Source organism: Callithrix jacchus, chromosome 8, assembly GCF_049354715.1.
Source record: "Callithrix jacchus isolate 240 chromosome 8, calJac240_pri, whole genome shotgun sequence".
Classification (NCBI taxonomy): Eukaryota; Metazoa; Chordata; class Mammalia; order Primates; family Cebidae; genus Callithrix; species Callithrix jacchus.
Genome location: NC_133509.1, coordinates 14,420,525 through 14,433,106, shown reverse-complemented (window position 1 = coordinate 14,433,106; position 12,582 = coordinate 14,420,525). Strand labels below are relative to the sequence as shown.

Genomic DNA, 12,582 nt, shown 5'->3' with positions numbered 1-12,582 from the left:
ATGTACAAGAATGTTCATAATGGCTGGGCACGGTGACTCATGCCTATAATCTCAGCACTTTGGGAGGTCAAGGTGGGTGGGTCACCTAAGGTCAGGAGATCAAGACCAGCCTGACCAATATGGTGAAACCCTGTCTCTTCTGAAAATACAAAAATTAGCTGGGCATGGTAGCATGCACCTGTAGTCGCAACTACTCAAGAGGCTGAGACAGGAGAATTGCTTGAACCTGAGAGGCGGAGGTTGCAGTGAGCCGAGATTGCACCACTGCACTTCAGCCTGGGTGACAGAGCAAGACCCTATCTCAAAAAAAAAAAAAAGAAAAGAAGAAAAGAATTTAACAATGCTCATAGAAGTATTATTTCTAATAGCTCTATAATATAAACCACTAAAATTCCCATCAACAGTAGGATATATACAAAACTGAAGCACATTCACAGATACTCATTCATACATTCATACATATTTATCCGTGATGCCTCTCTTTTCCTCACTCCTATCCGACAGCCAGTCCTAATGCTTCTGCCAAAATGTAACCTGAATGTGTCACTTCTCTTCATCTTCATTGATACCATCTTCCTCATATCCAACATTATTTCTCACTTGGTTTACGGCAATAGTCATTTAACTAGACTCCATGCTCCCCCTATGATTTGTTATCTGCAAAGCGGTTATTAAAACATACATCAGATCATCTCAGACTCTGTTTAAATCTTTCAGTGGGTTCTCTTTGTCAGCAGAATTACATGCAACTCTTCACTATGGTTTGGAAGGCTGCCATGCTGGTCCTGGTATAGTCTAAGGTATTTAAAAAGAAAGCTCTTAACATACACTGAGTGGTTTAAATAAATTGAGTTCTTGATTTCTCATACGCAGTTCAAAGGAAGACAGTCCTGAATTGGCAGGGCACCTGGCTCCAAAATGCTTGCCCAAGTTTCATCATAACATCTGCATCTCAGCTAGCCAGAGGGAGGAAAGGCAAAAGAGGGGCTATGCTTCTTTTCTCTTAAGGGCATAGCCCAGAATTTCCCCCCCTATTTCTGCTTAATATCTTCATCATCCATGGCCTCCTCACATGGCACACCCAGCTGCAAGTAAGGCTGGGAAATGTCGTTAGTTAAAATGACATGTGCCGACCCACAACTCTATTACTATGGAGGTAGGAAAGAATAAATATTGAGGGCAACTTACAGTCTTTGCTCTAGCCTACCGCATGTAATCCCTCTCTACCACTTCACCCTCATCTCTTCCCTTTCTCTCCCTAGCTCATGGTTTGGCCTTCTTGCTCATTCCCTCTTAGTCCTCAAGGCCTTGGTCCATGTGCTGTCATACATCTAAAATGCTCTTCCCTAGATCTTTACATGACTGGCTCTCCTTCATCATTCAAATCTCGGCTGAAGCCTCCTATCTCTTCTTAGAGACATTCCCTGACACTTCCCTCACAAGCAAAGTAGCCCCCTCATTATCATTATTTAACCCATACTGTTTTATTTCTAGCATTTATCACTAAATTCTTATTTATGTATCTGCTTATCTGTCTCCCACTAGAATATAAGCACCAGGAGAACAGATACATTGTCTGACATTTTCTGCTGGATCTCCAGCACCTAGATGCTACTTTGGATAAAACGAGCATTCCACAAATATTTATTTATTTTTAAACAATTTTTAAATATTTAAAAATATTTATTTATTTATGTAACAAATAATTAAAGATGAATTAATTTAGCCCAAACCTATCATTTTGTGACTGGAAAACTGCAGCCCAGAGAAAGTAAATAGCTTGTCCAAGATTCTGCAACAAGTTACTAGATTCCTAGGTTGGTGCTTTTCTCTAACACCCTATTTCATTATTTTCTTTAAAATCTTCTTCCATTGTCTCAACGCTCAGCAGTTATGACTCTGAGCTCCTATTTCACTAGACCTTGACATCCATTTGGGTTTTATTCCATGTTACTTTATATTGTTATTTATCTTTATTATATCTATCTTGTTTTCCCAAGCAAACTGTAAGCCCCTGAAAATACGAACCTTCTGACACAGGGAACACAGGCCCTCAATATGTAATTTACAAAGATGGCTAAAATTAATTTCTTTACTAAAGTGAAACTCAGGATGATTACAACTTTCATCTTGTCCCATTATTGAGGGCAAACGTTGGCTACTAAAAGGCTAGATTTTGGGCAGAAGTAATTTCTGTGTGTCCCTAACTGAATGTAGAGGCAAGAGTGTCTTACCTGCGGTTGGAATATTACGTGCTTCATTCAAATAATGCAGAGGAGCTGCTTTGGGTATAATGGGTGGATTCTGAAAGGTAATCCTTGCTGTTGGTGGAATCAGCCCTCGTTCTATCAGACTTAAAATTCCTAAAAAGGAACATTAATAGAATGTGAGTTTAATTCCAAGCAATTTCACAAAGTCCAAGCTCTATACATTTCAAAACTTACTCCATTCATCATCTTATTTGTGAGGGTACATCTAGTGCCTTAATCCTTTGCATGGAAAAACAGCTACAGTACACATTCATTTAAATGTAATATTCTAACCCAAGGAAAAATGTCATTTCTAATGGCAGTAATATGAAATAAAATTGCATTAAAGTAGTTTCATTTTAAGGTGGAAATATAATTTCCTTCTGACTAAAAATTCCTTCAAACTAAAAGTTCTTTATACTTATGATATTTTCAATCATTGGTAATATTATTACTCTTTTTAAAATTCAGAGAAATCAGGCACACATTCTTAATAACCAAAGAAATCCTTTGTTCTGAAAGAAGAAAATCTGTGTACCTGAAACCATGCTGCTGTTTTATAATCAGTCATGCTTTATAAAATGAGTTATTTTTAGACATTTCTTATATCACCAGAAGATAGGAAGGCTCAGATAAGTTATTTTAATAAAATCGGCCAAAATAGTTAGTATTAATGTAACTAATTTACAATTCCTAGTATTCATACCGTGTTAGCATGGCTGATGCCAAAGTTTTAAAAAATAAGAGACATCATTAAATAAGCAAACAAATGAATAAATCAATGAATGATTCACCAAAGCCTGCCGTCGAGGAAAAACTTTCATTAAGGTGGATCTACTATCTTGAAGTCGGAAACCTAGAAACTTGGGGACTACCTGGAATAAATTTGTGGGAGGGCTTCAGTTTCCTGTTGCTCTTTTACATAATAGAAATTAAGTAAAGAACTCGAGGTCTCAATAAAATCCTAGAATACAAACTGTGTCTCCACGTTGGCCTAATTTAAGACTTTGGCATACAACTTCATCCCTTCTAAGGGGGACCAATATTATTTCCATTTACCTTATGACCTCTATACTACAGTACTATGAAGAATGTTGTCTAGTGTTACAGGAATTCAGTAGAATAATCACTGAAGGGTTGGAGAGCTAAAAAATAGTTCACTTGTAAAACAATGACCAAAGAGAAATCTTCAGTTTATATTCTGCAGAATCATTTGGGGGAAGAATTTCTTATTAAAAGTGGAGACTCCTGGGCCCCAACTCAGATCTATCCAAACTTCTGAGGACAGGGCCTGGGAATCTGCATTACTGAAGCCTCCAGGAGCTATTCATGTACACTGAGATTTGAGAACCACTAGAACTGGGGCCCAGTAACATACACGTTAAATAAGCACTCCAGGTTAATCTTTTGTACTCTTAACACCTAAGAACTACTGCTCTAGAGTATAACACTTTGGGACCTTTTTGAAATTAGTACTTCAGGTTTTAATTTTTATAACACTAGATTGAGCTACTTTAAAAATCTTGTTAGACTAATTCTTTGTCCTTACAAATATTTTCCACCTATAAATATCATATTCCAGTTCCAAGAACTCTGCCTGTTTTGCAGATGTGAAAAACAGGGTACTTTCTAATTCAGTGTATTTTCATTTGAAGAGTCAGTTTCATTCTCCAAGAAATCTGAAGACTGTAAGTACAATTTCAATTGCTTAGTGCTAGTTAAAGCAATTATCTTAATTTCAGACAAATGTGTGTGCATCTATTGGAAGGAAAAAGACTTTGGAATAAGCAGAAGAGATTACTGAGCATCTTTTCATTGAAATGCTAGAACCTCTGAAGATGATCTGATCTACAGTCCTATAGGACTCTGTATGCATCTTTGTTTTGTTTTGTTTTTAAAGAGGTAGGGTCTCATTCTGTTGACCAGGTTGGAGTGCAGTGGCACCATCATAGCTCACCACACTCTTGAATGTCTGGGCTAAAGTGATCCTCCTGCCTTCTCCTTCCAAGTAGCTGAAACTATTGAAATAACATCTGGCTTTTTTTTTTTTTTTTTGAAGAGACTAGGTCTCACTATGTTGTCCAAGCTAGTATTGAACTCCTAGCTTCAAGCAATCTTTCTGTCTTGGTCTCCCAAGGTGCTGGGATTATAGGTGTGAGCCACTGTGCCAGGCTGCATCTTTGTCTTTTTTTTTTTTTTTTTTGAGACGAAGTTTCGCTCTTGTTACCCAGGCTGGAGTGCAATGGTGCGAACTTGGCTCACGGCAATCTCCGCCTCCTGGGTTCAGGCAATTCTCCTGCCTCAGCCTCCTGAATAGCTGGGATTACAGGCATGCATCACCATGCCCAACTAATTTTTTGTATTTTTAGTAGAGACGGGGTTTCACCATGTTGACTGGAATGGTCTCAATCTCTTGACCTCGTGATCCACCCGCCTCAGCCTCCCAAAGTGCTGGGATTACAGGCATGAGCCACTGCGCCCGGCCTGCATCTTTGTTTTTAATTGTCCATTTTATAGTTCTCTAAAGATTAAGGTTCATTTGTAGACATCTGATAAGAATGCCAATAAATCTTGTTTATACACATGCAAATTTAAATTCTTTCACATGGAAGGACAACTCTTCTCCCTGAAAAACCACTTTTGCATCCATTTACAAATTTGTTTAAATATTCTCGATTTATAAATGTGTCTATTTGGATTGTCCTTTTAATATGACATCTTACTAGTTCCCTCACTTAATTAATAAGCTAATAAAATCTCTGACGTGTTTTATATTTATATGAGAGTCATAACTTTACTTTTGAAAGAAATCATCCTTTAACAGTTTTGGAGTTCCCACTGAGATGGGCCTAAGAGTCACCCAGGCATGGATGAGCAAAATCAAGCCTAGGCATGATTTTTCTTGGCTCCCACAGGTTAAAGTTTCTTGTTTTTCTAATTTTAATTTTACTCTCTATTAATTTGTTTTTCTTTTTAGTTCATTTATGGATGGCAAGTTATTTCCTGTTGGCAGCTGCCATGATTGGAAATTTGGTGATCTCTAGAAATGATCTAATGTCTTATAGAGAATATAGTTTCTTAGTTTTTATCCATCTGCCTATTTTGAGCTCAAATTAGGAATTTCTCACTCACAAGGAAGGAGAACAACTCTGGTATCTGGACTAGTAAGCTTTTTGTGTTTCTGCATTTCTTTTCTCTCTCTTTTTTTTCTTTTTCTTTTCTTTTCTTTCTTTCTTTCTTTTTCTTTTTCTTTTTTTTTTTTTGAGAGAGTGTCTTATTCTATAGCCTAGGCTGGAGTGTGGTGGCATGATCTCAGTTCACTGCAACCTCTGCCTCCAGGGCTTAAGCCATCCTCTCGCCTCAGCCTTCTGAGTAACTAGGACTACAGGTGTACAACCATGCCCAGATAGTTTTTGTACTTTTTGTTGAGGTTGGGGTTTCACCATGTTGCCCAGGCTGGTCTTGAACTCCCGGACTCCAGCAATCCATCTATCTCAGCGGCCTCCCAAAGTGCTGGGATTAGATGTATGAGCCACTGCGTCGGGCCACTGTGTTTATTCTCCATTTACCTGTGGCTGAAATTGTAGAATTGAGGGTATACAGGCTATTTGTATGTCTTTGTATCTGTAATTCAGAAAGTTCCTAATCTCATATTGTGAGTGTAGCATGTTTTCCTGTCTCCAGATGTCATTAATAAATTAGATCATAAAGGCTCTTAAGGGAGTTCTGTTCTGATTGGCTTGTAGAGATAAATAAGTGCTTATATAAACTGAATATTCATAAAGTTCCCAGAAAACAAAGAAATCAAACTTGTAATACTTTGAATGTGCTCCCTGTACCTCTCAAATTCAGAAACTCTCATTGAGTCTCTACTTTTCGTGGCACTATAGGAATTTACATAGTTTCAATGCTGTTCTCCTTGTACTAAAATATAATTAGAAAAATCACTTATGCAACCAAGGCCTTGCCTAGAATTTTACTTTGAGAATAATGCTTATTGAATCAGGTATGACAAGTCACTTTTTTTTTTTTTTTGAGACAGAGTCTCTCTCTGTTGCCCAAGCTGAAGCGCAGTGTCATGATCTCGGCTCACTGCACCTCTGCCTCCCAGGCACCAGAATCAAGCAATTCTCGTGCCTCAGCCTCCCAAGTAACTGGGATTACAGGTGCCTGCCACCACACCTGGCTACTTTTAGTAGAGACAAGGTTTCGCCATGTTTCACCATGTTGGCCAGGCTGGTTTCAAACTCCTGACCTCAGGTGATCTGCCTGCCTCGGCCTCCCAAAGTGCTGGGATTACAGTGTGAGATAGGATTACATGCCTGGCCAATGAGTCACTTTTAAAGAATCAAGATTGATGCATTACAGAGCCAATGCCTACAAAGTCCTCTCAGAAAAACTAGCCTGGTATGTAACTTACATATTTTCCAGCCTTATAGGTGGTAAGAAGGTCACATGCTGTAGCCCTAAGAACTTTAGAATATTTGGATGACTTTTAGAAGAGAGGCATTTACCCAAATTTATAGGTCCTGCAGTTGAAATCTGATGAACAGAATTTCTTGGGCTTGATTTCCTAGCCTTGGGATAGCAAATAATAAGGGATTTTATATAGACTGAGATTCCCTAGAAAAACCTCCAACAAAGCAAATTTAAGGTGGCTTATATGGTAAATGAACATTCTTGCTCCACCTATGAAAATTATCAGGCCCATCCTACTGAGACCAACCTTATTTTGTGAATTTTTGGTTTTTGAGATCATTTTGATCAAAGGGGGAGAAGATTGTAAGAATTTCTTTTTAAGTTTTAGAATAAGCAAATGGGATCACTGGATACCCTTTTAATAGAGTCCTGAAGTCTCCAGTGAATATCTGATCCTAGCCTTTGATGAGGTTATTTGTAACTCTGTAGAGATTGAGGTTACTTTGTAAATATCTGATCATAATGCAAATAATTATCTATAGACTTGAAAATAAATTCTGTCTGGTGAAGGGGAATTCTCCTCATGGGAAATCCAATTTTGCATTTATTTGCAAATTTACTTCAATATTCCTGATCTACAAATGTGTCCATTCTTTAAATTCTCTTTTGAATCGGTTGTGAATTGATGAATTAAATAAAAATCTCTGACCTGTGTTCATTTTATATTTGTATGAGAGTCATGATTTTAGCTGTTTTTGAAAGTTACCCTTTAACAACATTGTTTCATTAAATTCTCATACCACTCTTAATTCCCTGTTGAATAGATTAGGGATTGAAAGTTCATTCATTCCGTTTATTCATTTAACCAATAAAGTGCCTATTATGTGTCAAGAACTATTCTGGGGGCTGGGGATGCAGTGGTGAACCAGAAAGACCTCATGGAGCCTCTAGTGGTGAAGAAGATATTAAATAGATTTACAAATAAATGCATTATGATAAATTGTGATAATCTCTGAAGGAAAAGGACAGGTGCTTGAGAAAGTGACCTTTACTGGCAAAGGAAAAGGCACTTGTGAAGGCCTAATTTGCAAATGTGCTTGGCCTGATAAAGATCAGAGAGAAGGCCTGGGTGGCTAAGCATAGAAAGAGCTGAGTGAGCAGCAAATGCAAAACAACTGAAATCATAACAAACAGTCTCTCAGACCACAGTGCAATCAAGTTGGAACTCAGAATTCAGAAACTAACTCAGAACCGCACAGCTTCATGGAAACTGAACAACTGGCTCTTGAATGTTGACTGGATAAACAATGAAATGAAGGCAGAAATAAAGAAGTTCTTCGAAACCAACAAGAACAAAGACACAACATACCAGAATCTCTGGGACACATTTAAAGCAGTCTCTAGAGGAAAATATACAGCAATAAGTGCCCACGTGAGAAGAGTGGAGAGATCCAAATTGGTACCCTAATGTCAAAATTGAAAGAGCTAGAGGAGCAAGATAAAAAAAAAACTCAAAATCTAGCAGAAGACAAGAAATAACTAAGATCAGAGCAGAACTGAAGGAGATAGAGACACGAAAAACCCTTCAAAAAATCAATAAATCGAAGAGCTGGTTTTTTGAAAAGATCAACAAAATAGACAGACCACTAGCCAGATTGATAAAAAAGAAAAGAGAGAATAACCAAATAGACGCAATAAAAAACAATAAAGGGGAAATCACCACAGATTCCACAGAAATTCAAACCATCATCAGAGAATATTACAAACAACTCTATGCACATAAACTAGTAAACCTGGAAGAAATGGATAAATTCCTGGACACTTGTGTCCTCCCAAGCCTAAACCAGGAGGAAGTTGAAATTATGAATAGACCAATAACAAGGTCTGAAGTTGAGGCAGCAATTAAGAGCCTACCACACAAAAAAAGCCCAGATCCAGATGGGTTCACAGCCAAAGTCTATCAGACACACAAAGAGGAACTGTTACCCTTCCTTCTGAAACTATTCCAAATAATCCAAAAAGAGGGAATCCTTCCCAAATCATTTTATGAGACCAACATCATCCTGATACCAAAACCCGGCAGAAGTTTTCAACAAGAAAAGATAACTTCAGGTCAATATCCATGATGAACATAGATGCAAAAATCTTCAATAAAATACTGGCAAGCCGATTGCAACAGCACATCAAAAAGCTTATCCACCATGATCAAGTAGGATTCATCCCGGGGATGCAAGGCTGGTTCAACATATGCAAGTCTATAAACGTAATTCACCACATAAACAGAACCAAAAACAAAAGCCACATGATTATCTCAATTGATGCAGAGAAGGCCTTTGAGAAAATTCAACAGCCCTTTATGCTAAAAACCCTCAATAAACTCGGTATCGATGGAACGTATCTCAAAATAATAAAAGCTATTTACGACAAACCAACAGCCAATATCATACTGAATAGGCAAAAACTGGAAGCATTCCCTTTGAAATCTAGCACTAGACAAGGATGCCCTCTCTCAGCACTCCTATTCAATATAGTACTGGAAGTTCTAGCCAGAGCAATCAGGCAAGAAAAAGAAATAAAGGGTATTCAAATAGGAAAGGAGGAAGCCAAATTGTCTCTATTTGCAGATGACATGATAGTATATCTAGAAGACCCCATTGTCTCAGCCCCAAAACTCCTGAAACTGATAAGCAACTTCAGCAAAGTCTCAGGATATAAAATCAATGTGCAAAAATCACAAGCATTCCTATACACCAATAACAGACTTAAAGAGAGCCAAATCAAAAACTAATTGCCATTCACAATTGCTACAAAGAGAGTAAAATACCTAGGAATACAACTAACAAGGAATGTAAGGTACCTCTTCAAGGAGAACTACAAACCACTGCTAAACGAAATAAGAGAGGACACAAACAGATGGAGAAACATTCCATGTTCATGGTTAGGAAGAATCAATATCATGAAAATGGCCACACTGCCTAAAGTAATTTACAGATTCAATGCTATCCCCATCAAGCTACCATTGACTTTCTTCACGGAACTGGAAAAAACCACCTTGAACTTCATATAAAACCAAAAGAGAGCCCGTATAGCCAAGTCAATTCTAAGCAAAAGCAACACAGCAGGAGGCATCACACTACTGGACTTCAAACTATACTACAAGGCTATAGTAATCAAAATAGCATGGTACTGGTATCAAAACAGAGATATAGACCAATGGAACAGAACAGAGGCATCAGAGGCAACACAACATATCTACAACCATACAATCTTTGATAAACCTGACAAAAACAAGCAATGGGGAAAGGATTCCCTGTTTAATAAATGGTGTTGGGAAAACTGGCTAGCCATGTGCAGAAAGCAGAAACTGGACCCCTTCCTGATGCCTTACACTAAAATGAACTCCAGATGGATTAAAGACTTAAACATAAGACCTGGCACCATAAAAACTCTAGAAGAAAATCTAGGCAAAACCATTCAGGACATAGGAGTAGGCAAGGACTTCATGACCAAAACACCAGAAGCATTGGCAACGAAAGCCAAAATAGACAAATGGGACCTAATCAAACTCCACAGCTTCTGCACAGCAAAAGAAACAGTCCTAGAGTGAATCGGCAACCAAGAGAATGGGAAAAAACTTTCGCAGTTTACTCATCTGACAAAGGGCTGATATCCAGAATTTACAAAGAACTCAAACAGATTTACAAGAAAAAAACAAACAAGCCCATTAAAAAAATGGGCAAAGTATATGAACAGACACTTTACAAAAGAAGACATACATGAGGTCAACAAACATATGAAAAAATGCTCATCATCACTGGTTATCAGAGAAATGCAAATCAAAACTACATTGAGATACCATCTCACGCCAGTTAGAATGGCGATCATTAAAAAATCTGGAGACAACAGATGCTGGAGAGGATGTGGAGAAATAGGAACACTTTTACACTGCTGGTGGGAGTGTAAATTAGTTCAACCATTGTGGAAGACAGTGTGGTGATTCCTCAAGGACCTAGAAATAGAAATTCCATTTGATCCAGCAATCCCGTTACTGGGTATATATCCAAAGGATTATAAATCGTTCTACTATAAGGACACATGCACACTAATGTTCATTGCAGCACTGTTTACAATAGCAAAGACCTGGAATCAACCCAAATGCCCATTAATGATAGACTGGACAGGGAAAATGTGGCACATATACACCATGGAATATTATGCAGCAATCAAAAACGATGAGTTCGTGTCCTTTGTAGGGACATGGATGAATCTGGAGAACATCATTCTCAGCAAACTGACACAGAACAGAAAATGAAATACCACATATTCTCACTCATAGGCGGGTGATGAACAATGAGAACACATGGACACAGGGAGGGGAGCACTACACACTGGGGTCTATTGGGGGGAATAGAGGAGGGACAGCAGGCAGGGGGAGCTGGGAGGGATAGCATGGGGAGAAATGCCTGATGTGGGTGAAGGGGAGGAAGACAGCAAATCACACTGCCACGTGTATACCTATGCAACTATCTTGCATGTTCTTGACATGTACCCCAAAACCTAAAATGCAATAAAAGAAAAAAAGAAAGAGCTGAGTGAGACGAGAAATGGAGATGTAGGCGAGCACCAGATCACGCATGTCTGGTTTACAGAGTTCAGTTTATTCTAAGATCAGAAAGCAATTTGCCTCAGGTCACACAGGGCCAAGTTGAAATCTGGTCTATGTAAAGTAACACCTGTATTCTTTTCTTTTTCTTTCTTTCTTTTTTTTTTTTTTTTGAGACAGAGTTTCGCTCTTGTTACACAGGCTGGAGTGCAATGGCGCGATCTCGGCTCACCGCAACCTCCGCCTCCTGGGTTCAGACAATTCTCCTGCCTCAGCCTCCCGAGTAGCTGGGGATTACAGGCATGCGCCACCATGCCCAGCTAATTTTTTGTATTTTTAGTAGAGACGAGGTTTCACCATGTTGACCAGGATGGTCTCGATCTGCTGACCTCGTGATCCACCCACCTCGGCCTCCCAAAGTGCTGGGATTACAGGCTTGAGCCACCGCGCCTGGCCACACCTGTATTCTTAATCATATGGAGGGGTGGTGGAAAGCTTTCTTTTTTGGATTTAGCCAGGTATTCAAGAAAAAGTAGGAAAGTTTAAAGTGCATTTTTCAAAATGCTTCTTTCTTCTGCATGTTATTAGTCTTTCATCTCATTCTGGACCTGTGTAGATCTGGGGTGGCAGATCAACACAGGTGGCAACACAGATCAAAAGTGGCAGGGTCTTAAACAACCTTAAAGGATAACAGGAACACCTAAAAAAATATAGACACTGTATTTATATTTCTGTGGCTTGTGGTTTCCTGACATTCATAGTATCTTGCACAATACCAGACATATGGCAAGTACTCAATAAATATATGCTGATTAATTGTTTTATTAATCCCTAATATTATGGTAGGCTATGTGTTCTCCCATCCAAGTACTAACCAGGCCCGACCCTGCTTAGCTTCCGAGATCAGACAAGATCGGGCGCGTTCAGGGTGGTATGGCCGTAGACAAACTATGTGTTCTCATGAATATAATTTAGAAATGGAAATGTGATTTCTTTTCTGGATGAAGTTGCCAAAATTCTAGGTTTACCTTTATTTTGTGGTAATGTTTTTTATTGTTTCTATTGCTAAATCATAGCAGATAGATAGACAGATAGAGAGATAGACAGATTCCTTCCTTCCTTCCTTCCTTCCTTCCTTCCTTCCTTCCTTCCTTCCTTCCTTCTTTCCTTCCTTCCTTCACTATTTCATTCATCCTAATTTGGTTCAGGAAAAATACAAGATTATATTAAAGCAAGAAATGAGAACACTCTGCTGGTGTTACTCAGTATTCTCAGGAAGTAAATATTTCATAAGCTAACTAGAAAGCATAT

General features: G+C 38.5%; 1 protein-coding gene across 13 annotated transcripts in view; it reads right to left on the bottom strand.

Annotated features, from left to right (window-relative positions):
* The window catches only part of IQCH (IQ motif containing H), a 293,872-nt gene that overhangs the window by 171,453 nt on the left and 109,837 nt on the right, over window positions 1-12,582 (bottom strand). For all 13 annotated transcript variants that reach the window (XR_013520764.1, XR_013520762.1, XR_008474182.2 and 10 more), the window contains one exon: window positions 2,235-2,363. Coding sequence is in view for 4 of the 13 variants with exons in the window: in XM_035258984.3 (XP_035114875.2) it covers window positions 2,235-2,363 (129 nt within the window). In the remaining 9 variants the exon portion in view is untranslated. The remainder of the gene's footprint in view (window positions 1-2,234; window positions 2,364-12,582) is intronic.